We start from the raw sequence: 27,860 nt of genomic DNA on the forward strand, positions 1-27,860 counted from the left end.
GGAAGCTACAAAGGAAAAGAACTGATATTTGGTAAGGATAAAATTGAGAAAAACATTGCTTTTGCACGGTTAGGAATAGGATTGTGATGTGTTGCTTTGGACTCCAACTTATTATTTTCATTACTGATTCATCTGACAAAGACTTTCATGATTATTTGATTTGTCGCTTATTCTATAAAATGTCAAAAAAAAATTTAAAAAATGCTCACCACAGTTTCCCAGACCTCAAAGTGGTGTCTTCTTTTGTCCAACTAACAGTCCAAAACTCAAAGAATGTCATACATTTACTACACCATACATCATATACTATTATAAATGGCATAGAAAAGCAGCAAATTCTCACATGTAAGATGATACAACCAGCAAAAGTTCAACATTTTTCACTTAAAAAGTGATTGAAACGACTGCAACTCTAGAGTTGGTCTGGCAAGTGTTGTGAAGTAAGGGGCTAATGGTTAAGCAGTTCATACACTAGCCTGACAACCCTGGAGAGTAGGTTGTGTTTGACAGACTGGAAGCAGCGGGGTTTGGCTTTGGGCCCTAGGACACAAACAAGGTGGTCAGTATTTATACTGGAAGCAGTATCGGAGCACGACACAGCAAAGGTATGACTCATATCCACTGCTAAGGTCAGGCTACAACCAACTGATGGATGCTCAGTTAGGAAACAGTGAGACTTCCCTGAAAATAGTTGGATGTTATGAGTAGTTTTGAGAGATGTAAGGTGTGGTTGTGGGTGAACACAATGTAGCGAACTCTGTATGAGGAGAAACACAATCCAGCGACTTGAGACTCATGATTCCAGCCAGAAGAACTACATTTAACAGACAGGCAGAGTCTGATAGGAACTCCTCCCTGGCTTTGGGCTGGCTGACTCACTGCACTCTTTCCTGTTGATTACTTCTCTGGAAAACACACACACACACACACACACACACACAAATGCATAAACACAGACATAGGGAGATTCTTTGAACTATAGAAGGAAATTTAAGCAAATGAATTCGCAGCCAAGTTTCAAATTTGTTTTAGATAACAGAGCCTATTTAGTTGCACTGATTTGGCAAGACTTGTCTGCCTATCATTTATGAGTAGTGGTGGAATGTGGTGTGCCTATCTAAACTTGTGTGGGTGTGTTTGAAAGTGTATGGTTCATTAGTAGTAGTAACATAAGTGAAAGACAATAGCTGAAAACTGCATTCATTAACATAAAGACCTCTAAGACTTCTCTAAGACTCTCCTTTAAAGATTATTCAGGTGTTTACTGTAGTTGAAATACGCCCTAACTTTAGACTATTGAAGATGTTTAGTTGACTGTTCACACTGTACTTGTAAAGGTTGATCACTGTCTGGGCAGTGTGAGCTGTACTCAGATAGTCCTGTCACGGAATAAAACCACATTTCAAGATTCAACTCGGCCATTCGTAATATTTCAGACCAACTGTGAAATCTTGTTTTTTAGAAGTCTCTCTGTGGTTTTTGATGCTGCTATCAGTGAAAAAAGATGGACGAATGATGGTAACAAAATCGCAAAGCCTTCACTTCTGACTCTTGACTCTTTTTTTTTTAAGTTCTGTCTAAATTGCAAGGGCCTTTTGATTAGCATTTGAATGAGACGGCATTCACTGAAGGGACAAAGAGGGCTTTCTCTGAAAAAATTGAAAACACATTGTCAGAGGTTGAATGCGTTGTTTCAGTGTGTGTCCAGTCAGTTCAGTCACCAGCACAGGACTGCTCTCTTTTACTGAATGACCAGCATTAGTTGTGAGACATTCAGTTTCATGTCCTGCACCAGTATTAATGGGATTGTAAGTTCTGCGGTACAAGGTGCTCAGAGGCAAGTGAGCCATTAGTTTACAACAGTTTGATTGACATCACACTTAAAATGAAATTTTTTTCAAACCCATTTTGTGTATGAATGCTTTAAAATAATATAAAACATCAGCATGCCGTCAGCATTGATCGTTATCTTTCAAGTCATTTTAGCTGATGACCCTCATTAGGCGTAAAAGACATAGTACTGCATGACAGTTGAAAGTTTGCTATTTACATTCGCTATGAGTGACAACTCTTGCTGTTAACTTTTATAATTTTATTACAGGACTTTGCACCGGCTGCTTCATTCAAACAACTGGTGTTATATTGCTTTTTTTATTTCAAGTGTGTAATATTTTTACAGTAGATAAGCCCAAAGCAAACATGATAAATTCCTTGTCATCGGCCTGTTTGTTCGTACTTCCTCTATCTGAAATAGCTTTTTCAGAGATGTTTTGGAAACTCTGAATCACACTGATGTGAGATTGCTGTTTGTGTGGCCAGTGTTGAACTGTGATGTGACTATCAACAGAGGTGGTGATTGTACATTGAAAGACTGATCCCATCTTTTGTGAGCCAGTAAAAACAGCTGCTGAAGTCAAACGGCCGTGATGCAGTGGGATACAGATTCATACGTTGTTGCTGAAATATGTATTGCTTAAATGAAAAAAGAAGAATACAGTCACTTAATACGCTGTGTGCAGTCTAGATCAGAGTCCTGCACGGGACTGATTTACATTACCTGCTTCTGAACTGGAGCTGCAACGTGCAATACAGTACCCTCCTGCTAACCACACATATGACCAGTTAGCTCCACAGCCCGACCAGACACACCAACACGAGGTCATCAGCCCGAAACCACAAATTCTATAGCCAGAAAAGACAATTTAACTGAATATTTTTTCCTTATTCTCATAATATTGAGCAACACATCTCCCCAGTTAACTTCCCTGTCTTAACATACCTGATTTAAGCGTCTCTCATATTCCAGCTGGTGCAGAAGATAGAGCCGACGCAAAGTCAGTAGTCAGAGGATTAAAATGTTAAAACATTAAATTAAATGATTTTTATTCTCATTTTTAAAAAATATATTTATCATCCAACACCCATAGTACAACATCCATGTTCTTTTTTTACCCATAACCGAACCTGGAAATGAAATTAAGACAAATACCACCCAGGAGTCTGCTTTTTTTTTTGTGGGTCAGCTGCCAGATACCTGACCTGGACTCTGGACTCTGGCCTAGATATGAACACAGTGGAGACTGTGAAAACACTGTGAGAATTCCCTGAGTAGACTATATCTGTAACATTCCTTGATCCAAAGTAGTTAAACCCAAAGAATGGAAATTCAGTTTGTTTGAAGCTCCACCCCATTTGCCCTTTAAAATTCAATACAGGCGACTGTAAGGGTTAGTGTAGTGTGTGTACCAGCTTTGAGGGAACAACTGTTACACAGCAGCTGTAAATTGGAAAAGGACTGTGTGGAACAGAGAAGCAGTGTTTTCAATTGGAAGAGGCAGATCATTGGTAATACCTCTTTCTGCTTGGGGAGGAAGAAGAGAGAAAGATAACACTGATTTGTCAGTTAGGATTTGGAGAGAAGAAAAGCCACATCGCTCAAGATTTTTATTTAATGCAGCTGCTCTCACACCCCCCGACTCACCCTGATTCACCTTCTCCTGCAGAGCACACATGATTCTAAAGAGGTTCATGATGCAATGTAAGCTCTTCACAACCATTCCCTTATCTCCTTCCTATCCGCCAGATTATCCTCATAAGTATGGCTCAGCGGGTGGCTGCGCTGACCACACGGTATATGAAAGGATGAGGAAGTATCAGGCATCTGCGGTGGAGGAGCCGGTCAAAGTAAGTGCCAGCATCACAACAAAGCCCCTCCCTCGTCCTCCCAGCTCATAATTAAACACACAGATGGACAAGGCTCATGGGATTAAAAGGATCTTATCTCATATCCAGCCGAACTTACACTAACAATAAGAGCATGAGTGTATTTTTAGCACGGGCGCTTTAAAGTTAACACCTGATCATCAGCAATGTAGCCAAGCTCAACTTTTTAACTCCATCTTCCTTCCGTTTGAACCTGATGGTTGTTTGTTGTGCAGGGGGGGAACGGTGTGTCAGAGGAGGAGAGCTCCCATGGTCCTGTTATTCTGAGGAGAAAGAGGGCGGCGGCGAGAGAGAAAAACACTTGCCAGCTCTTCATCCAGACAGATCACCTCTTCTTCAGATACTACGGCACAAGAGAGGCTGTCATTGCCCAGGTATACACACACTTTATAAACATGATTTAAATCACAGAATTACTTAAAGGTCTGATTAGCAGACATGTGGAAATGTATGAGAAGCATCCTTTTTTTTCAGAAAAAAAGCTTCAGCCTGTGGGAACGTGACAAAGCTTAGTGTCTTCAGTGCAGCAGAAATAACAGAGACTAGCTATCATGACATGCTGCTTTTTCAGCCTTACAAATGATCACTCTCTCTACAGATCTCCAGCCATGTAAAGGCTATTGACTCCATTTACCAGGCCACAGACTTCCTGGGCATCCGAAACATCAGCTTCATGGTCAAAAGGATCAGGGTGAGTTGAATGTCAATGCTGCAGAATCACTTTATATAACAACTGACCTGAAAGGAAACAAGCTGCTGATATGAGTGGAAAAGTCTGTCGACCTGTCTTCCTAGCAGTGAACAGTAGCCACGTGAACATGCACACTGATATTCCACTGTCATTAATATTATTCCGAATGTAACAATTTCTGATTTAGACATGTGGGCTACGCCAGTATTATTCAGGTTTTAGGAGCATTCTTCGGTCATGTATACAGCGCATTCAGAATGTACGTCTCAAGCGGGGTTTTTACAGCAGTTTGCGACACATGACCTCTTGTCTGTTTAGGGACAGAACTTCCTTCAGCTGAATGAGGGCAAGTCAGAAGTTTTCCTCTTTGGCCCCCTCTGACTCCATCAAAGGGATTTCTGACCAGCTCGGCTGTGCTTTATAAATAAACTTGAGTTGAGTTGAATACGGTCAGCTCTGTGCGTCGTCATGTATACATTGTGCACAAACCAATTAGCCAACAGTTTGCAAGGCTGGGGTAGAAATGCATGGCCAAACAGGCCCACATTTCTGGTTGGAAGAAAAGCACACTCACTTTTAAACATTATGAAAGGGTTGGATATTAACAGGTTTTTGGATGTGTGCAGATATCACAGTCATAGGATATACGTCATGGGGGCACCTTACGTAAATCAGAGTATGCACAGCTGCATGTAAACTGGAATATTAGTGGAATATTCATTTTATTAGCCATGTAAACAGCCTAGAAGGCATTCTCTCTTTCAGAATAAGGGCAAAAAAACAGAATATTTTGTGAACATAATCGTAGTCACGGTGGTGCAGATCTGATCATGTATGTATAGTGTATGTTAGTGTCTCTCTTCTCGCTCCTCCTGTGTAATTGCTCAACTCTCCTTCATTCAGATAAATGGTACCAATGATGAAAAAGACAGAACCAATCCTTTCCGCTTCGCCAACATCGGAGTGGAGAAGTTTTTGGAGCTTAACTCTGAGCAGAACCACGACGACTACTGCCTAGCCTACGTCTTCTCTGACAGGGACTTTGATGATGGAGTTCTTGGCTTGGCTTGGGTTGGGGCTCCTTCAGGTTGGTACTCAACGACACACACACACACACACACACACACACACTTGCAAGTAACTCAAAGTAAAACCAGCTGAATACATTTTAAGATTAAAGTAGGGCCTTTCTTAAAAAAGGCTTAAACTGAAGGCCTTTTGTCACTGAGGATGTTTTTTTTTGTTTTTGTTTTTCATGCGATAAATTCTCAGTATATTCCAATCATGTTGCACCTGTTCTTACGATGATTATCAAACAACACAATGGAGACTAGTCCAAACCAAGATTGCAAACTATATTACTCCCTTCAACCTTGACAAAGGCAACGCAGACCAGATCCATTCTTTGCATTCTTACCTTTCACAGTAAAAGCCCTAGACATGCACACTGCGTAATGGTTTAACAGAGAGAGCTCAAATTGACTCAGAGGATTTCGCTGAGAGGAAACTCAACAAAATAGCTTACAGAAGCTTGGACTGTGCAACAACTTACCTCAGACATACAGACGTCATTCTGGGGCAATCCTGATGTGTGTTGAAAATTTGCATCTCTGACGTTTGGATGCAAAATATTCTAGCGTTTTTGTGTCGTGCATTTGTCACACCCCGGTGTGTAAATGCCGTCAAAATCAAGCCCTACTGAAAGTTGAAAGTTATAAAGAATTTATCTTCACACCAAAATGAACCAGTTATATTGGTTTCTTTTTTTTCATACCAACATCATTAATGAAACATACTTATTATCTGCATTAACCAAATGTATGGACCTAAATATAACTTAAATTTCACAAAGAGGCTTCCAGAGTCATTTGTGTAGCAGCACAAATATTAGAGAAGAAGAAGAAGCAAATACATTGGCACACTGGTTAGAAATCATTTATATTTTAGGCGTTAATAACCTGCTTATTTTTTTAAGACTTTGGTGCAGGGTTAGAACGAGAGCTTTAATGGCCTGTGAGCAAAAGACAGCCTAGACTGGCCACATGCTGCTGCAACACTTGGCTTAAGTGCATGAAAGTGGCTCAAATTTGAAAACACATTATCTCACATTGACCATCACTCAGTTGGTCATTAAATGTGTTTGTCTCCTAACGTCAAAGACGGTGGAAAAGGGGCATGGAGGAAATTGCATTATAGGAGTTACACGCTCTACCCTGAAGTTTACAGTGTTTTAACTTGTCAGTATGCAAGTTTAACTTACCCTATTCTGGTACTTTATATTATGAACAATACTAGGACATTCTATAAGATACAATAGATGTAATATTATTATATCTATATATGTATGCCAAAGGGAAAGCCTCCTCCTCCTTTCTCAGGATTCATCATGTGTTTTTCCCACACGTCTTATATAAACCAGTTCTTCCCTCATAGGCACAACATGTATGAATGATAGTTATAGGGAGTTCTCCTGCCTACTCCTTTTGAATAAGTTCAGACACCTCCATCTCAACATGAGGAATACAGCAGAAAACACAGACAATCAATACGGGCAAATTGGCAATGCTGTAAGCTGAAGGAATCGATTGAGGATAAGAGATGGAGAGGAGAATGGGCTGCAGTGAGCTGCGGTGTGATTGTTTGAACAAAGGGAGGCTAGAACGAACAGCCATCAGAGACACTAGTCGAGCATAACTAACGTGTGTCTTATTTGATGTGACCAGCTGTTTCATTGCTTCAGGAGGAGCTTCACAAGAACACTTACATACAGTGCATGCAATAGATAAACACATAATGTGCAGCCATGTTCCTGCACACATACATATAATGGACACATTGTTTATTGCTTTAAGTGCTTTGGTCTTTTGTGTCTGTGCAGCCACAGTAGAAGCTGAAGTTGCCTCCTTATGACAGGGTTTATGGATTATGGGAAAAACAGAAGCACCGCAGGCATGCTTATGCTCTGCGAGTCTGTGTGAGTGTGTGTTTGTCATCACGACAGAATGTGCTCCTGAAGGCACCTACTGTAGCAGGAACTACCACAGAAGTGTTTGTGAGTATTTTGCCAGGTGTCTGTCTGTTGTCTGTGTACAGATTTTATCAACGCAATAGCGTCACGTATGAGCAGGATGCAGTCACAAAACATAACCAGCTTGTAAGTGAGATTATAACGAGGTTGAAGATGGGTGTGGTCTGAGCAAGGACACCAGAGGTAGGGGATAGGAAGTAAGAAAGCTGCCATTTGTCGCTCAGTTTTACCCCCCTGGGCCACAATCATTTTACAGTTGTGAATCAGTGTCACGGCTGCTGTGATTCTATCGCAAGATGGTCTCTAGTTGTTGACCGTGACTGAAATGTTTTTTCAAGCTGATCTTGTTTTTGGCATTTTAATTTTAGGTAAATTATGGGGCATGCAGCAAAGGGCCACTGCCAAGGACTCAGCCTTAAGTACATGCAGCACTCACTCTACCAGGGGAGCTATTGGAACACCCGACACATGTTAAAAACGATATATGGTACACCTTTGTGTAAACTATCTTGTAAAATCCACTTTCTAGTAAACTATCACTACAAACTAAACTGTGTGAAGTACAGGAGGTTGTTCGTACATGTTGAACCAAGACTCGGTGAGCGTATACCCTGGGCAATTATAACAAGCACTACAGGTTTTAACTTTTACCTTTCTCTTTTCAAATCATTGGTGTAGTCACTTGGGTTATGTTTCACTTCTTTTGTTTACTTTTTGGTAGTTTATATATGTGACAACACAGACTTGTAGGTGTATGACCTGTACATCAGTGGTTATGTTTTACTTGTAAAACCTAAGTCATGATCCTAAAAGTAATGACTAGTTATTTGAGAATATCAACATAGAATATGTTGATGTAACTTATAATATATATATATATATATATACATACATATATAGTCATGGGAGGCTCATTTAGAATCTATGTGCTCTATCATTGTTCTTCTGCTGATGCAGTTGCTTTGTGTTTGGCATATGCTGTGATCTTTTCATAGCATAGCATATTGCTTCTTCTATTTTGCTCGATGCAGAAAAGTGATGACAGTGATGATTACAGACTTAATGTTTTACAGCATCAGGGAAACTTGTGATATTGTGTCTGACACCACATGTTTTAAACAGCAATTTAAATTTTAGCTTTGTGGTCAGACTGACACTGCAGAGACTTGGCTAATTTGATATGCAAGATCAACTTAAACCATCTGTGAAAGTTACTGAAGTTAATGGTTCAGTAATTTTCTCTTGAGTGCAGAAATACATGAGAAGTGTTTTTTGTGAACTGTGGAGCAGCGACTGCTGTGGCCAAGCTGTTGCCCTCCTCAGAAGCAACTACTAGCACCAGTAGACTGCTCTCCCTGCTGCGGGTGTGTGTGTCTGTTTGTGTGTGTGTGTTTAACCTTCTGGGGTACTTGGCTGCAGGATTCAGATGATCACTTTCCCTAACTCTTAACATCTTTCCCCACAGGACGGATGATTGAAGCTCATTGAACCTATTTGATGGTTGTTTAACTTCAATCTGCGACAGTGAATAACTTTCTCTGTGACCTCTTGTGTGTATTAAAATAGTATGATAATGCATTCTGCTCTTAATTGTTTTATTCTGCTGTCACAGGAAGCTCTGGGGGCATCTGTGAGAAGAGCAAACTGTACTCTGATGGGAAGAGGAAGTCTCTTAACACTGGTATCATCACTGTGCAGAACTACGCCTCCCACGTCCCTCCCAAGGTGTCACACATTACCTTCGCTCATGAGGTTGGGCACAACTTTGGCTCTCCTGTAAGTGCTATGACTTAAAACAACTGCCTTTGACAGTACACTTCTTTCTCTTGTCAAGCTGTGCAACAGATCATACACAGCTCTCTCTCTAATCTCTCTGCCCTCTGTCCTTTAATTGCCAACTTTTTACAGCATGATTCTGGGATTGAATGCACCCCTGGAGAGTCTAAGTTGCAGGACAAAAAGGAGCAGGGCAACTACATCATGTATGCCAGAGCCACATCAGGGGACAAGCTCAACAATAACAAGTTCTCTATCTGCAGCATCCGCAATATAAGTGCTGTTCTGACGAAGAAGAGAGACGACTGTTTTGTTGGTAAATTCCCTCTTATGAACAAATCTGTTCCTGTCTGAATGTCTGTGAGAGAGATTCTGTCCTCATGCTGTTGTGTCTCTGTACAGAGTCTGGCCAGCCAATCTGTGGTAATGGACTAGTGGAAGAAGGAGAAGAGTGTGACTGCGGCTACAGTGATCAGTGTAAAGACCCCTGCTGCTATAGTGCCAATGAAGGAGAGGGCAAAAAGTGCAAACTCCAACCTGGCAAAATCTGCAGGTCAGATGTGATCAGCATGTCTTTGTATAGTCCTGTAATGTGTGAAAGAGTTATTAAGCACAAACCATTGTTAACAGCGCAGCATTTGTTTGACTTTTCATTCCATATTTGTAATTTTTATCCCACAGTCCGAGCCAAGGCCCATGCTGCACAGCAGAGTGTACTTTCAAGGGCTCAAATGAACAGTGCAGAAAGGAGTCCGACTGCGCCCAAGTGGGCTCATGCAACGGAGCCACTGCTCTGTGTCCTGCCTCAGAACCAAAGGCAAACTTCACCTCTTGCCATAAAGAAACACAAGTCTGCCTCAACGGGGTATGTTAGTATTAGCTGCATTCTTGCTGTTTAATGTCTGGTATGTGCAGTTTGTGAGCATGTGTTTATATATAAGTAAAAGGTTTCAAAAGATTGTTTTTTCTGCTGCTTGCTTGTTTGGACCAGGTATGCTCTGGATCCATTTGTGCAAAGTATGGTCTGGAGGTCTGCACCTGTGCCAGCCAAGACGACAAGGATGAGGCGGCTGAGCTTTGCCACGTGTGCTGCATGGAGAAAAGTGAGTGACGGGCTGCAGAACTGTTCATGGATCAACATACACAATCACAGTAGTAATGTTAAGTTTGAATGATGTGGTGACATTAATGACCTCAACTAGTTCTCCTTTTTTGTCTTCGTTTGGTCTTCTTCAGTCTGAAGCACTGATTGTATATAAAGATTGACAATGCATTTCCACTTCCCTACACTGTACTAAATTGAAGCCAAAATATTCTGGATATTGCTGCAGCCATCTTGCGCTTGTTATGTCATTTGAAGCCAGAGTCAGCTCAGTAGCAATCTCTGCGGTATTGAGTTCCTGCTCATACACCCCTCTGACCAATCACTTGATTGCGAGCTCACTGATTGGCGCACACAGCTGTCAATTATAATGTCAAACCCCTTTTTTGTAAGCGAATACTTGAACATACATCAGTGTCACGTAACAGAAACCCCAAAAATGTTTTGCCATGTACTTCGATCTTTTAGTTTGGCCCTTGACCCATCTGTTAACATGGAGGGGGCGGGGGCTTATGTGATCTTTCCTGCAGCCAGCCACCAGGGGGCAATCAAGATGTTTTAGCTTTACTTTTGAAGAGTTGCCATGTCTTCCATCTTTATAAACAGTCTATGCTATGAAGCACAGACTTATTGTCAGTATCTCAGAGGTCACTCTCTCTCCTTCTGCCCTCAGTGAAGCCCAACACCTGCAGCAGCACCGGCTCAGATAAGTGGGTCCAGTTCTTCAACAAGAAGGTCAAAACGCTGCAGCCCGGCTCACCCTGCAATGACTTTAAGGGCTACTGTGATGTCTTTATGAGGTGTCGTCTAGTGGACGCCGATGGGCCACTGGCAAGACTGAAGAAAGCCATCTTCAATGCAGAGCTCTACGAGAATATTGCAGAGTGGATAGTGGTGAGTGTGTCAGAATAGTGTCAAACTATTGCTGCAGTGTTTTTTGCCTGTATTTATGTATCCTTTAATCTATCCTCTGTTATGCAGGCTCACTGGTGGGCAGTGCTGTTGATGGGCATTGCTCTCATTATGCTAATGGCTGGCTTCATCAAGATCTGCAGCGTCCACACCCCCAGCAGCAATCCCAAACTGCCTCCACCAAAGCCACTGCCAGGTACTGCACATCATATATTTACATGTATGTCCATGTGCAACCACAGTAGGTAGATGAGATGAGAACATGCGTCAGGCATGCAAAACTCTTGTGTGAGGAGGACGTAAGGCACCATCCCTGGGTGAAAATAAGTTTTTAGGCAGTCCTGTTGTGGGGTTTTGAAATGTGACTATAGCTATTCTGTTTTAAAATGTATATGTTGTTGCTATGACTGCCTCATCTTCAGCTTTTCTGACGATGTAGGAAAGGAGCAGCCTTAGTTTCTAGCGTTCATTGTCCTTTTATGACTCTCACCGAGATGTTGATGTCCTGCAGGTACACTGAGGAGAAGGCAGCAGCAGCACGCAAACCAACACGCACAGGGCCCGCGCCAACACCGTCACAGAGAGAACTATCAGATGGGACAGATGAGACGCTGAGACTCTACTGCTCTTTGCCTTGGTTCTTCCTAGTGCCTACAATGGGAGCACTTCACTCCAAAGAGTTACCTTTACCACCTATTGCAAAATTCAAAGAACTTGCAACTGGACTGATTTCACTGGACAAAGCCCAAAGTGTTGTTTTGGGCCCTACAAACTCACTCAGCACCTCTGGTCTGAGAGCCAGATTAGCAGTGGTTCACTCAGCTTTTATAGGAAATGAATAACTTTTCCAAGGAAAGACAGGAGGAGAAATTCACCGATCTCTTGTTGTGTGGTCTTAATCTTTGAATGCTTTTTTTTTTTTGTTTTTACCAGAATAGAGGAGAGATAGCAGTTTTGTGTCGCCCTCTTCTGTCTTTCATCTGTGCTACCTTTTCCTTTTTCCTGTTCTTCCTCTCTGAAGTGCTGCCACCATCAGCACAATGGCAGGACTGCAAGTCACATGGGTATTTACTGCCAATCAGAAACAGCATTCAGGTGGCAGAGAACTCTTGTTTCTGCCAATGTAATTAGTTTAAAAATCAAAGCACCATTGAAAACAGAAGCTTTTTCTTTCTGGAGCATACATGTTCTCTCAGCGTGCAATTGTACAGATGTTGCAGTAGGTTCTTTTGTTTCTGTTTCAAATGAAATTGATTTTCTTTATGATGAAGATTATTTACTGTTTTGATTCACTTTCTCAGGATTAATAAAACAACAGCAAACAGGTGTACTGAGTGGGAAAGATGGCTGCATGCGTATTTCAGGGTCAAGTCCCTCCTGGCTGAAGCCTGTGCAGAAGGGTTCGCTGCCATGGGATGTAGAGATGTAGAGGACGGACTGTATGGAAAGAATGTAGATAAACGAGCTTAATAAGATTATTGTGCCGTCTGATATCAGATGGAGGAGCTGCGGAGGGGGAGATTGATATGATATGTATATTTCTTGTTGTCATATGGCTTTGCAGCTGTGTTTACATAAAGATATAGTCTGGGGCTGAAATGAATGGTGAGAGAATAGCTTTTTATCAACCTGATTATATCACACTTATTCTGTCGTAGCTGTTTTTCCCTTGACTCGTTGCTTTGACACTGATTTGTGACACATTTGTGAAATGACCACTTTGCGCCACAGTGTGCGTCTTTTCATTCAGAGTGAAGACAGTGGAAGCAAAAAGGAGAATGTAAGGAGTTATTATAGAAAATAAGGGTCCCATTGCCATCGTCTTGCCCATGTTTGTTGTTTTCTGTCCACCTTTTGAATATTACACACTGGCAGTTGTTCAAGAAATGACAAAAACCTGTTAAAACCACTCAGAAGCAGTTAGATCCTTCCTCTAGCCTGAATAAGGAACCTTTCTGTCTTAAATGTGATTTTACTTTTATTGATTTTTACTTGCAGTTCAGATTATTTGTATATGTGCAGGAATTGAATCAGTTGAGGAAAACTAGAGCTTCTAATTTTATTGTTGCTTTGCTGCTGCTGTTAACAGACATTTACCAGAGTGAACAATCACTATGTGTCAGCCATCCAACACAGTTCTGTCCTTTCATTTCCTACTGATCAGGATTTTCTCAAGGAACCTTTGTCACCCTTGTTCTACCCCCTTGGTTTGTGTAATTGCATTGAAATGTGCCTACTCAGAGCAGGGAGACTGAAGTTGGAGTCAGTTATCTTCACCCAGGCTGAAACCTTTCAAGATTCAATACTTTATTGCCATATCACCATGGTTAATTTGAATTTGTCTCAGTGAGCTCACTTAAACAAAGACAAAGAAAGACAAAATAGTAAAACCATGCATGAGCAAGCACTGTTTTCAGTCTGGGATGCTGAAATTTAAAAAAGAAATGTGCTGGGAATGATGTGAGTTAGAGCTTGGCAAGTGATGATTGACATTTATTTCCCAATACATAAAAATTAAATGTTATAATCACAAATTTGCATTAGTTTCTGATTTTTTGAGACATTATAATTAGTATTGTATCACTGCCCAACTCTAATTTGGCTCAATTTAAGTTTTCAGTCGTCCCCAACCAGATGAATCTTGGGTCAACTTCACTGACAGATGGATGAGGGTGCAGAATACTCTGTGTCGAGTTACTGGCAGATTATATAAATATATATATTTATAGTTTCTTAGAATTACTTTAGGAGGAAACGACTCAATGGAGCGAAGACTTACCCTTGCAGAAGAGTTGCGTGGAGCACAGCTGCAGCTCATCATTGTCTTCAGGATGTTGTGACATCGATCAGATCGATTCTATGCAGAGTATCACAGAGCTCAACAGCGAACAAGTTAGCCTCTTCACAGAGAAATGCCTTTAATGTTTTCTCCTAAATGGGTGCATGGAATATTCAATTGTGTTTTCATAACTAAATAGTTACTCATGTCTATGTGCTGCAGCAAAGTTTCTGAAAATGCAATCGTCTGTTGCTTCTCTTACTGATTTCGTTTGTTTTCCGGTGCTACTGATAGTGCTTTTCTCTTGGGTCGGAGCTTAAGGTATATTTTTAATTTTCAAAGCTGTGTGTGTGTGTGTGTGTGTGTGTGTGTGTGTGTGTGTGTGTAAGTGTAAAAGAGAGAGAGAGAGAGAGAGTGAGATGCTTTGCTGAATCATCCTTATCTTTTTTTTGTTGATATGGTAAGATGTGGACATTACTGGGTGTCGGGGGATAATACTCTGGGAAAATTTTTCTGTCTTTCACATGTGTTGCTGTGATGTTGAGAAAATGTGCACTGAAGTGTAAGTGATGTAAACAGAGAATCCAAAATGGTATAGATTCAGTACTACTGTCTGATTTTAATGTCTCCTGTGTTTTATACAGTGTCTTCAGTGGTCTTTATTTTTTTTTTTAAATTTCCTTTTTCCCTTTTTGTTCTGTTTCCCATTCTGCTTACTTTGAAAATTTTACTAAATTTGCAAAGTTATTGTGCAAAACTATAATTTCTTTTGAACTACTTGAAATGCATTAATAAACCAGAGTTGATCAAATGTTTGTTTTGCTGTTTGTACGTAGTTGCAAAAGGTAGTATTATGATTGTACGCTCTGTTTGTGCAAGTTAGACATGCAATTTAGACATTCAGGACAGGATAGCCTGACATGAGCTTGTATTTAATGTTCCAGCTTTACTGGCAGCTGATTTAACCTGCCCCTGAGTTTACAGCTGTAAAAAATCAAACACCACAAAACAGAATAGAAAAGAAAAAGTGTATATTTATTGCTTTGGTTTGAGTTTGATTAACATGTATTTATATTATGTTATTGGTAAGACTTAATGTAGGTTTTTAAATGATGTACAAGTAAGACACACATAGAAAAAAATACATTAACATGCTTTGGAATTAACGTCATCAAAAGGTCGTTGAACGCCTGACTGTTCACTGTTCACTTAGTGTTTAAATTGGCAAATTTCCATCTCTTTGTACACTTGAAAAACATTTGTATGAAGACAGAAATGTAAATATGGGCTGGTTCTTAAAAATGCACTGTGCAATACTTAACTTATTAATAGCTTTATCGCAAAATCAAACTTAAACAGGTTTCTGTGAATTGTAAACACAGTTTACATCAGTTGCACAGTTACAAAAAATCTCCTATTAAATTTCAGCACTTATTTGTTCTGTGGCACATCTTCAGATAATTAATGATTTCTAATTTACTTCCCAAATCTGCCCAGCCTCACTTTGAGGAGCTTTCTGAGTTGCATCCAGTTGTGAACCTCCAGCCCCTCCATCAGAGATCTTCAGTCTGTTCATGAGTGCATCAGTGCTGCTTCCTTCTGCGGTGTCTTGGTTTGTCTTCTTTACAGCGTACAAACACTTTATCCTCCAACTCTTCCATGTGCTGTCCATCATCGTTCATGGCACAAAAAGATGTCCTGAATAACAGAAAGGATGTCGTTGACATGCTGTTGTTGAACAGAGGAGTGAAGCAGAGAGCAGTCATGATGATGAATGACCTAAACTCTGTGTGTGGGAAGAATCCACTAGGTGGCATTAAAACACTGTAATGGTGTAGATGTAGAAGGTTTAACTGCTGTAAGTGGTGGGACTCTGCAAGATGTGATTTGTGTCTGAAAATAAGTATATTTATTATTTATTGAATGTTTTTATGTGTATTTGATGTATTTTGTAGGATTTATAATTTGGCGCAGTTTACTTAAATAGTACATGATATGTGACAGCTACTTTAAATATCTATATTTAATAGTAATGCTCAAGTAGTAATAGTCCTCTAATACTAACTACTACTACCCTTAGTAAAACATATGAACAGCGCATTTACTTGTCTACTGTCCTTAAGTTTACTTGACTAATTTATGTCATGGTATTCTATACTTCTGCTCCACTACATCTCACAGCAGTCACACAGTCCTTTTTCCAGCACTACATTTATATGGCAGTTAGTTATTTTGCAGAGTGATAATTTTTCATACAAAAAGTATGAATAGCTTCTAATATATGATGCTCAATCATCTTAAACAACCACCTCTTCAAAGCAGTTTCTAGCTGTAAATAAAAGAACATTTGAAAAGATAGTTGTGATGTTGCCTACATTTGGTCTTTGTAGCATTTATAAGTCACATGACTCATAATTAGGACAAACAGACAACATTTAGGGGATAAGGTGTGGTGTGGTGTGTTGTAGAAGAGTTGTGTGATGTGTTTAATTTGGATGTGTCTAAGCTCCCACTGCTCTGCTCTTTGCTGTGTGTGTATTCTCAAAAATGAAAAGAAACTACCAGCAGAGGTGGGACCTAGTCATTGTTTTGCAAGTAAAAGTGAGTCTCAAGTCTTTGTACTGAAGTCCAAAGTCAAGTCCCAAGTCAAGAAAAGCAAATCCTGAGTAAAGTCCCAAGTCAAGACTGTCAAGTCCTGAGTCCTAAACTTTGAGTTTTGATGTCATAATGTGCTCTCACATAATGTAATGCCATTTAAACAACAGAGTAATAATATATCAAAATTACAAAACAAAGTAAGTTTAAAAAACAAGTTTGTTGAAAGCTGTTGCATCTTGTCTGTAAATATCGACTGCATTTTCAATTTTCATACTGCAATTCATTTTTGTTGACCACCATGTAATTGTTGTATGCAAAAGAAATTATCTTTGGTATAATTTTTTCCAACTGGTGCTCTGTAACGCAGCATTAGTTGCTCATTGCTGCCTACTGCAAGTTGATTGGATGCTGCTGAATTGGTTCAAACAGAGTAGATCTTGGGAATTTAATTTTCGACTGGCTGGGAGAAAAAAACGTTTCAGTAAATTAACAGATTTGTGGCACACTTTTTAAATAACATACTTTTCAGACTTTGGGCATGGGAAGGTAACAAGTATATTCAAGTCAAAAGGTTCAAGTCCAAGTCCAGTTGCAAGTCGTCTTTGATGTTGTCAAGTTGAGTCTAATGTCATCAAATCTGTGATTTGAGTGACTCCAGTCCAAGTTATACAACTCAACTCCATATGTCTGACTGCCAACAGTATGTTTGTTAAAATTAGCTCCACTTCTCCCACCTACAATGTTAAAATGCTGCTTACATTCTATTGCAACAGTAATAATTATTAATTATCTATTAATTTTCTGGATATACGTAGATAAACAATAAACAGCAAAAATCTGTGTTAAAGGTACTTTTACGATTATACTTCTAAAAGTGTACAGTTTTTTCTTTGTAATTGAGTATTTTTACTTTAAAGTATTGTAACTTTAAAACTTCTGACTACTTCTGCAGCTGTACCTCTCCTGTGTTTCGCCTGCTTTGATGCTGATCCTGCCCACTGTCAGCTGTGGGTTACTTTGCTGGCTGCCCCAGACAAAGATGCTCTGCATCTTGTTCCACACGTTCTTCCACACATCTGATCTCTCCCACTGCAAGTTGAGGAACATCAGATCCCCTAAGTCTCTGTCCAGGGTGATCAGGAAGGTGTAGGTCTTATTACCCAAAATCTTTTCAGTGCTGTTGGAGTTTAAAGAGATAGATACAAAAACAAGACAGACAGAGTGAGATTATAACAGCGGGGAACATCTTGCAACAGGCTGTCACATTTATTTATAAGTGATGGTCTGCAACTAAAGCAGGACAGCACATGAGATTTCCTCTTCTCATACTGGTGTGCCCACGGCTCTCTGATACGCAGAACATGAGGGATCACACAGTCAGGGAATTGTGGCTTGAGTAAATTATTTACTCCATCATCCCCCATTTATAGTTCTCTTTCATGCAGCAGCTCCAGTTGTTTCCATGTGTGTCAGCTGCGCTCCTTAACTTGCCGTCTTTCTTTATAGAGCTGAGAGCACAGCTGCATATTGCATGTGTCAAAGACCGAGTACATCAGCATCTAGATGTGACGGGAGGTGGTGCAGTACTCACATGGTAATGGGGAGGTCTTCACTCTCCTCCTTTGTTCCAGTGAGGGAGATGGTGAGGATGGGCTCCATTGCCTCCGTCTGGTTAACAAACTGGATCCTGAACTGGTAATGAAAGACTGCGAAGAAGAAACCAGAGGAAGAAGAGATGAAGACAGAAAAGTGTTTGTTTTCTCTGTTGAGAGTTTTGGTCTTTTCATGGGGTTTGTTGACAAGAAGAAAAATTACAAGAATTAATTGAATATTAAAAGTAATTGATTTGCTTAAATATATTTATAAAATATGTCATCACCTTGCAAATCCATCCCAGATGATCAGTCTAGCCTGTATGATCTATACAGTATGTAAAGTATATTGTAGAAGTACTGAGTTACTAATGAAAGACATGCGGCACTGTTGGTCTGCAAACTGAGTATATATTGACTAGAGATATATAAATGTATCTTAAAGGGACAGATCACCCCAAATCAAAAATACACATGTTCCCCTTACCTGTAGCTCTGTTTATCAGTCTTGGATAAAAGTGTTGGAGATATCGGCCGTAGAATTGTCTGCCATCTTTTGAATACAAAGGACCCAAATGGCACTCAGCTTGTGGTGTGCAATCATTTAAAAAACTTAACTGTAGGCTCTTTTTCCCAGTGCTCTCTGATGCCTAAACAACAGAATAAGTCTATTTCCACTGACTTCTGCAATTACTTATATGACTATTGTAACGGTCGCACTTTTCAACATGTCCTCAATGTCATGCAACAGTCACAGTTCCGCTCCAGAACTACTTGGTTAGGGTCCAGAAAAACATAACGGTTTGGCATTAAATACATTCTTTTGTCACTAACCTCACATGACAAAACTCAATTATGACACACCGCATACGTCACTGGCATAGCATGCTACACATACTAGCATATTAGGCTATGTTGTTATCAAAAAAAGTCAACTTTACTTTGGGACGAAACACTGGTCTCCAATGGGAAAGTCCTGTGTTTGTTTGACCCATCCACCCATTATGCTACGTCACATTACTTCCTCCTCTGTTTCTGTGGTAATTAATAGCTGGCATCTCCTTACAATAAACTGAATTATGGGTTGTAACAAGCTGCTTGCACGTCAACCTATTTGGTTGTTTTGTCGGTGAGAAATCATGACCGAGTTACTCAAGATGATTCACAGACCTTGTTTTGAGCAGTTTCATTGGGAAAAAAAATGTTTTTTTGTCGTTCAAACTATACCAGCCAACTGTATCACCGTGCAGAAGGAAGCATTCATCTATTCATGGATGAGAGGCTCATGCTCATGACAGCATGAAACGTAAATATTAATGGTGTCCTCCCCTGCTGAGCTGTAACGTTAGCTAGCTCAGTGGTGCTAGGTGAGCTAGCAGTAGATGCACGCTTCCTTCTACGCAGTGATAGGGTTGACGGGTGTAGTTCTGTAGAAAGAAAATAGTTCCCAGGTGAAACTGCTCACAACAAGGTCTGTGGATTATCTACAATTTCTGGAAAGAGACATTGCTGATTTTCAACTGTTTTTTTGTTTGTTTTTGTTTTCTGTTTTGGCACATTGAGCACCACAATGCGAGTGCCATCTAGTTTCATTATATTCGAGAGAAGACAGATATCTCTACGAACAATATCTCCAACACTCGGCAACTCACACCAAAACAATCTAAACTGATAAATAGCACCACAGGTGAGAGGAAAAATATGTTTTTGCTTTTGTGGTGAACTGTCCCTTTAAGGCTGTTTGGTTTAAATGAAGACCACATACGCTTGTAGGGCATCCGAGGGCGTGTGTTCAGGTAGAGCCTCTTGCTGTTGCCACTGCGAACCCTCTTGATATCGTAGCCCAGCGTGTTGCAGCGATTCTTCCGACAGTCCAGACACACACCTTTGTTAAAAGCACTCTTGTCAGTGCACCTGTAGGCCCTGCTCTGCTTGTCTTTATTCAGCACAGAGTCAATGAAGAGATGGACGGACCGCTCATGAGCACATTTCACTGTCTGATCCAAACCTGTGGGAAGAAAATAAAAACAAATATGGTGGACATTTAAATGTGAGACATTGATTTATTTCTTTTAACAGACAAAATATTCTCCTGTGGATTGAGAGGCTGCGGGCTACCTTAATCATAGTGTCTGACCATTATTTGAGGATTGACTTCATTATCATTAAAGCCTGACGTCTATCAGATTGTCCTTCTGTCACATCTCCTTAAAGCGTCTCATTATGTCTGATACTAGGCTGCTCTGAAGGCCTTTTCTTTGAGTTGACTCTTGTAGCCTGGAGGCAGCTCAGCTCAGAGGGGTGGACAGAGCGGAGGAAGGCACATGTTGCTAATTAAATCCTGAGGATGACAGATGCTTTAATGTGGCTCTGACTGTCATATTATGCGGATGTGTTTTGGATTGAGAGGCACCATAAATCCCACAGCCACTTGTGTTGAGACTGGAGGGAATTAAACTCATCTGCCTGAACACAGTACGAGAAACTGTCAACAAGCAAGAGATGAATTGGTGCCCAAGATATTCCTTCTGAACCACTGTTTTGAGGTGGCAAGACCAATTAAGAAAAAAAAAATGTTATGATAGAGCAGAGGAAGAGGCAAACCAGTAAGCGGTTAGGCAGCAGAACACACTGCTCTGATTGGAGTTTTACATCTTCTCTTCAGATGCAGGGTTGTAAATGGCACATAGGGGTACCAGAACGCTGAATGGCATCTGTTCAGGCCTAAATCAAAGCACCCTTACATCTTACAAAGAATCATCCGGACCTCAAAGGGACAGCTCATCCCATAATCAAAAATACATATGTTTCCTCTTACCTGAAGTGTTAATTATCAGTCTAGATTATTTTGGTGTGAGTTGCTGAGTGATGGAGATATCAGTCGTAGAGATGTCTGCCTTCTCTAGAATATAATGGAACTAGATGGCACTCAGCTTGTGGTGCTCAAAGTGCCAAAAAAACATTTGATTAACTCAACAGCATTATCTCTTTCCAGAAATACTGACTCGGTGACTCAAGATAATCCCCAGACCTTGTTTCATGTAGGAACTATTTTCTTTCTACTGATCTACACCCACCAATGCAGAAAGAAGCGTGAATTGCATGATTTCTGGAAAGAGACATTGCCGAGTGCCAGTTCCATTATATTCAAGAGAAAGCAGACATCTCTATGGCTGATATCTCCAACACTCAGCAACTCACACCAACACAATCTAGATTGATAAATAGCACTTCAGGTAAGAGCTTGACTGTCACTTAAAAAAAACATGAAATTGTGTCCCTGAGAAGTCACTCTAATGGTCTTTGGCCTGGATTTGTTTCAGACTGTTTATTTCAGGAGAGTTGCGGAAAGGTAAAAATACCTGAATGCCTTTCTCGAGGCACTTAAATCTTTAAATATTCCACTCCTGTGCTGTAGATATTTGTAAAGCCAAAATGTAACAGTGTTTTAATCATTGCATCTATTGCCTTGATCGCCAGGAAATGTTCATATAGCTCCTAGAGGCTGAATCCTGATGTTTTCCGTGGAACTTTCTTACAACACCATCAGGCTAAAATTTCTACTTTTACACAAGAAAATCCAACAACCAGAATTTTCTGTGCACATTCACCCTCCACAGACCCTGTTCATTCCTAGAGAGTTGCTCAGTGGCTCTTGAAGCCAAAATGGTTCAACTGCAGCATATAAAATCACATGGATGATCAGCGCTGTTTCCGCAGTGTGCAGTCCATTGAGCAAGAGCTCTACAGACTTCAGTGGCCAAGCGTGGCCACTGTGGCTGAGTGGCTAACTTACGCCAGCAGAGCCAGCTACTTCTGGTTTATCGCTTTGTTAACTTGAATGGGAATGAAATGATTCAATGATTCAATTGTGCGGCTCTCCTACACTTTCCAAATGTTATCAGACTGAATGGATCAAATCCTGATAGTGAAATGAATCATTTTGCTTGGGTTGTGACACTCCCAAAAATTTATTCACTGATTTACAGATGTCTCTTTCGTAATGTAAGTCAATGGGAAAAAGTCTTTTTGGGTTGTATGGCATTACATAATGGACCCAGCAGTTGTGATTCCACTGTTTGGCCACTATAAAAATTGTCTTTAAAGCCCAATGCACTTCTTGGAGGCCTGGTTTTGAAGCCTCAACTTTGGCATTTTGCCCGTTGCCTTCTTGTTTTTGTTTTTTTTTTTAGCTAGGAGGTACTACATTTGGACAAGAAGGTGGAGCTGTGAAGGAGCGAAGGGTGGATCTGACTCTTTGGACCAGGCTATGGGGTACAAGTCTATGGGGACTAGTCTCGCTCACCAGACCTTTCTCAAGAAAAGAAAGGTCTGGCTGGGCCGACTCTCACTTTAAGATTGGAGAAAAAAACGCCCCGGCTGCTTGTATTTCTTTCAACCAATCACAATCGTTCTTGGCGGTGCCACAGCAACGGTGCGCTTGCAAAAATATTGCTGGGGGGAAACAGGTTTTGGTGTAACACGCCAACACGCCTACAGGACGCGAACCATGGCAGAAAAATGGCTACATCCCCGTAAGATCAAACACTGCAAAAGTTAGTAAAGGACGTGTTGAAAACTGCAACCGGAGGTGGTAGGGCGGGACTTCAGCGGGTGGCTTGTTCCGCCCAATGAGAGGCTGATCTGCAGCGAACTTCCACCCGTTCAGACTAATGGGGACTGACTGCCTTCTGAAGCCAGCCTCAAGTGGCCATTTGAGGAAGTGCAGTTTTTGGCACTTCCACATTGGCTTTATTTTTCAGCCCCACCATGATATTTTAGGGTGTAATATACATTTCAGCCTCTAGGGGCTCTAGAGGGCCACATTATTTTAAGTTCATATATGTTTTTTTTTGTTTGTTTTTTTAAATAAATTCATTTTCTAAGATGTTGTAATGTATTCTTTATCGTACCAAGGATCCCGTACTGGGTTACGTGCTCGTAAATGTTGTGCAGGTCACATCCTGGTTGGAAGTCTCCTCCATTTGGGTAAAAGTCATAATGTGCCACAGCTTGCTTGATGCCCACACTGAGGCCCAAACGCTCCTGGGTGAAGGTGTGAATGGCATCTACAAATTCAGCATCATCAGGAGACAGTCTGTCTGTGGGAGACATGCCTTCAAACAGCGGCCCTGCTGGATCAAGACCTGGACAAATACAAAACACAATCAAGAACAGCTTTGTTACAAAACACAGAATAGATAAATTCACTATACAAAATACACTTTTGCTAATTATATTTGTCTGGGTTGATGGATTTAGAAAGCACAATTATTCCCATCACCAGGTAGAAAAACTCACCAGTGATTCTTCCAATCTTCTCCGAACCCTCCAGATAGCTTCCAGCAAACCCAGAGATGTGAGCGCCAAGACTGTAGCCAATCAAATGAACCTTTTTAACTGGGTACTGGTAATGTGCCTGTTGGGGTTTATGATGACATTATTATGGTAAATACGTTGAATCTGGTACCTGCATGGTGTTTTAAACTGCCTCTTCAGTATTAATATACCAGTTGCTGATTTTACTTTATTGTGTACATGATATTGACCCTGAAAATTAAGTTTTTAATTTTCTGACCTGAAGCGACTGCAGCAGGTGAGCTATGTCTTTGCCAATGGTGCGGGTTGCGTGTGCAGCTTTAGGGTAGTGCTGGTGAGCCAGGGACAGCCAGTCAGTAATCACCACGTTGACGTCTATGAGATTTGCCTTCAGGGCTGTGGCCATCCGGGGCATCCAGCTCTCCATCATACCATCCACCTCAGGAAACACAAGAAACAGTATAAATCTTAATTCTAATGGTCTAAACCGTAATCAGTCAAACTAACTGGACCAAATGATGTGAAAGAAAGATGTATAACTTAAATGACCCCAGTTTTAAATGAGCCTCTGCAGAGTCTGTAAGGGTCTCGAAAGGTAGTCCTCTTTCATAGGAGAGGTTTTCAACCACCATCACTTGTTATTCTGTGTCTAGGGGCAAGGTGGCACTCAAAGATGAGAGGTACGGGTAAAATTATGAAACTAAATCGTCTCTTTCTCCTGTCTCTGAGCTCATTGTTTTGTCACTCCTTGTTGGCAAAAATGGCACAATTTGTTTGAGAAGTTCAATTTCTATTTTGTTATTGTCTCATGTTCATTAAGGAAAATCTTTTCTAGGAGTCCCCAGAGACCAGGAGGGCCCAAAGCAGCTGCTTGTATGGCTGAATGGTTAAGGTCGGCTCTGTTCAGTATATCACAGGGATTTTTATGCAACATTTACATCTGAAACTATGCCAGCTGCAGTTCCTTCACACTGGCCTGAGTTCCATGTTTTGTATGCAGTGGCTCAAGTCAGTGAAGTGGAATAAAAGTTGACCTTACCGACCACCCGTGAGTGATGATGATGAGGGGATTACTGCTGTTGAAGCCACAGGAGGTGAGAGTGTGCAGCTGCAGAGGGTCCAGTGTGCAGTTGTCCTCACCTTCTGAAAACATCTTGAAGACAGAACTGATGACATACGGCTTTTTCTCCTTTAGGACGACCCTCTGCTCTGCGTCCACTGCACCTCGGAAATCAAACAGCACAAGAGTTATCTGTTTGTTCTTTGTGGTTACTCTGCACATCAGAACATGCTGCAGTGTGTTTAATTTGAGGTCAATGATTACAAATAACGCAGAAAATTCACCTTATTTGTCCACTCGAGAGAAGAGGATATGTTTTAATGTCTTGATACAAATATCTGCGAGTAAACAAGGGGACACTTCCTGTTGAACACTGCAGGCTGACTAACGCCCTTTCAGAAGCACTTTGCTGTGTTTCCAGGTCATACAGATCTCTTTGGCAGATGCACACAGATAACACTTCATAAAAAGTCCCATCAACTGAGTCTCTGCCAGACTCTTCTCATAATTTCTTATATAAACTCCTCCTCCCTTAACATGTCTAAAACCACAGCCCACAGTCACTCACAAACGTCACAGATCCTTCTCCAAAGAAATCTATCATTACATTTCCTTTATGATTCGTCATTGATTCATGTCCAACATATTTATTATTCTAATTTTAATGTTAATAATGCCAGAAACCCAGGCGCCTGAGTGTTCAGCGATGCAGTTGCCATCCGATGAGCTCTGGATGCTGATATGATAAAAACACGTTCACAGTGAAAGTAATGAAAAGTAATTATCCACCCATCATCCTCCCCTCTGCTCGTTAAATCCCACATTTTCCTTGGTGTGTCTCTTCACTGTTATGACTGTTTATCTATGAGAACACAGAGAGCACTTAAAAACAGTGTGACTCATTGGTAACAGAGCACAAGAGTGTACTTTACAAATCTCACACTGTAATTAGTTTAATACGGTTTCTGCAATAATGTTGAAGGATAAAAACAAACTGCAGCAGTGTTTGCATGCGCTGCACTCTGACTGATACTTTCCATGTGGCTTGGAGACTCATTTTTACTCTCTACTATGTGTGAATTCACCAAATGAAATGATTAAGAGAAAATTTATTTTACAATTATTACGAACAAGCTCAGCAACAAACAGGTTTAAGCAGATTTAAAAAAGGCAAATATTTAGGAAAAAAAACCTTTAAATAAAACAGCTAATATCCAGCAATATTTCCTAAATGTTTGGTTATTGTATCCCCTATATTTTCAGCAACAACCACCGTAATGTGTAGTGACGTAACAATTTATTCACCACTGAAAAACATTTTCAATAGATAATACAACAGCAAGTGCCATAAAATGTCCTTTGAATTTTTATTTGGGTTGTTTAACAGATTTTATTTTTAAATTGTCACTTGACACTGACGAGTTGTCAGTGGAGTTTATCCTGACTCAAATAATATCCTATCAGGAGTACAAGAAACAAGGTTTGAAAACGTTTTACAATCTAAAATACTACTACTACTAATAATAATAATGATGGTGACAATTATTTTATTTACAGACTTACAAAAAAATCTGAAACCCAGGTAAGCCCAACAGCACTGAGCCCACACATGGAAATATTGAGATGCAAGTGGAAAATTAAATAAATACATAAAATAAACAAATAATATATGCACAAATAAGTAATAAGCACATACAAAGCAGGTACAGATTAAATGAAGGAAACAACTATGTATACAGACAGAGAAGATGCAAATATAAGAGATGATCCCAGACTGCCAATAAGAGAACAACCCTTGAATTGAAAACATAGAAGTGTAAAATATATGGACTTGTACAGACTTTGAATTAATAGTTTTCAAATAAACAATAAAACAAGATGGAAAAGGAGAACTGCTGAACTGTGCCCACTGAAGGTTTCAACTTTACACACACATGTTGTGCAGCTGAACTTTGTGCAAACACAGATATTTACTGTTCTAGAGGAACAAAGATCCAAAATTTTCCAACATCTTCACAGGAAATCTATTCTCAATAAACCTTGATATTTCTGTGTGAAGTCATGATTAAGTCTTATGTAAATACTTCACTCAGCATCATATAGTTTCAGATAAAGAATATTGCAAATTGTAAATTTAAATAAACTTTCGAGGAAATCTGAGAGGAAAACAAAGTTTAAGAGGCTCAAGGCTCAGTGTTTAAGCTGCAGTTTGGTGCCCCCTGTTTGAAAACTGTCACCAGGAGCTTGGTAATGATTACATAATGAACCCACAGTACACAACATGACTAAGGGTGTACAATGAGATATAGGGTGTCCATTAATAAAGGCAGGTAGACAAATGTTACAAATGTCTTTTATAACACTTTCTGGAATCTTTTGAACATGAAATATCACTCACCTGCTCTGTGTCCCTTGATTTTCTTCCCCTCACTGAGGTGAAACATTAACAGCAAACAGCACAGGATTTTGACCACAGACATGATGTCGCACAGACACTTTGGGAATTCCAAAGAACCAAAACTTCTCCCACAGGTGATGCTTAAAATATTTAGTGAGGGGAAATGCAGGTACTGTAGAGTCTACAGGTGAGATCCTTCTGTCTGTGACTTAAGTTGATTTGTTAAAGAACCCTCATTACTGTCACTGTGGGCAACACACAGTGCTGTCCTGAACAAAAAGAGAGGGGACACCAGGAGTAAAGGTTTATGGATAAGGACAGATTAGGTCCTATCCTGATTGGCTGGGGGTCAGGCCATGATCATCGAACGTGTTGCGAAAGGTATGAACAGGGAGGGCGTATGAATGTGGTGATAGTGACTCACATGTAAATATGACCTCAGGTCCTCTCTGTGTCCCACCTGTAGCTGCAAGAACAGTCCTTCTTTATGTAGTTTTTACTGAACCACCCGTGTCAACCAAAATGTTTTATATAGACAAAAACTCGAGTTTTCTTATCTTACCGCAATACCTGTTTGAAAAGTGAAAAGCAGCACTTGATGTACCCGGTGTGCTCAGTCTAACAACAGAGGTTATATTCAGAGGTTATCTTTTTTTTTGTTTAATGATCCAACAAAACAAACTATCATCTAGATAATATTTCAGCATGCCCAATCCTCATTTCTGTTTGTAATGTCGGCCGTGTTCTTACGCCAGGGAGTTAAATGTCACAGGATACATCGTGTACTATCACATTTTCACTGGACTGTTTCAAAGTATCACTCAGTCTGAGGTAAATGATGTGTGGAAACACAGTACTTATATGGACCGGACTTGATGGGAT

General features: G+C 40.4%; 2 protein-coding genes across 2 annotated transcripts in view; one reads left to right on the forward strand and one right to left on the reverse strand.

Annotated features, from left to right (window-relative positions):
• adam10a (ADAM metallopeptidase domain 10a) overlaps positions 1 to 14,822 on the forward strand; it is a 31,723-nt gene extending 16,901 nt beyond the window's left edge. The window contains exons 5-16 of the mRNA XM_050054193.1: positions 3,584 to 3,684; positions 3,939 to 4,097; positions 4,322 to 4,414; positions 5,318 to 5,501; positions 9,055 to 9,218; positions 9,351 to 9,534; positions 9,621 to 9,771; positions 9,900 to 10,083; positions 10,210 to 10,321; positions 10,994 to 11,214; positions 11,302 to 11,428; positions 11,744 to 14,822. Coding sequence (XP_049910150.1) covers positions 3,584 to 3,684; positions 3,939 to 4,097; positions 4,322 to 4,414; positions 5,318 to 5,501; positions 9,055 to 9,218; positions 9,351 to 9,534; positions 9,621 to 9,771; positions 9,900 to 10,083; positions 10,210 to 10,321; positions 10,994 to 11,214; positions 11,302 to 11,428; positions 11,744 to 11,847 — 1,784 coding nt within the window. The 3' untranslated portion in view covers positions 11,848 to 14,822. The remainder of the gene's footprint in view (positions 1 to 3,583; positions 3,685 to 3,938; positions 4,098 to 4,321; positions 4,415 to 5,317; positions 5,502 to 9,054; positions 9,219 to 9,350; positions 9,535 to 9,620; positions 9,772 to 9,899; positions 10,084 to 10,209; positions 10,322 to 10,993; positions 11,215 to 11,301; positions 11,429 to 11,743) is intronic.
• Positions 14,823 to 15,025: 203 nt separating this feature from the next.
• Positions 15,026 to 27,265, reverse strand: lipca (lipase, hepatic a). The gene is made up of 9 exons (XM_050054202.1): positions 26,979 to 27,265; positions 24,560 to 24,738; positions 23,780 to 23,959; positions 23,503 to 23,620; positions 23,115 to 23,348; positions 19,967 to 20,209; positions 18,201 to 18,315; positions 17,568 to 17,786; positions 15,026 to 15,709 (listed from the first exon to the last, which is right to left on the reverse strand). The coding sequence occupies exons 1-9, from the start codon at positions 27,058 to 27,060 to the stop codon at positions 15,595 to 15,597; spliced, it is 1,485 nt and encodes a 494-aa protein (XP_049910159.1). The 5' UTR covers positions 27,061 to 27,265; the 3' UTR covers positions 15,026 to 15,594.
• Between the last annotated feature and the right edge of the window lie 595 nt (positions 27,266 to 27,860).

This window comes from Epinephelus moara, chromosome 1 (assembly GCF_006386435.1).
Source record: "Epinephelus moara isolate mb chromosome 1, YSFRI_EMoa_1.0, whole genome shotgun sequence".
In the NCBI taxonomy this organism is placed as follows: domain Eukaryota; kingdom Metazoa; phylum Chordata; class Actinopteri; order Perciformes; family Serranidae; genus Epinephelus; species Epinephelus moara.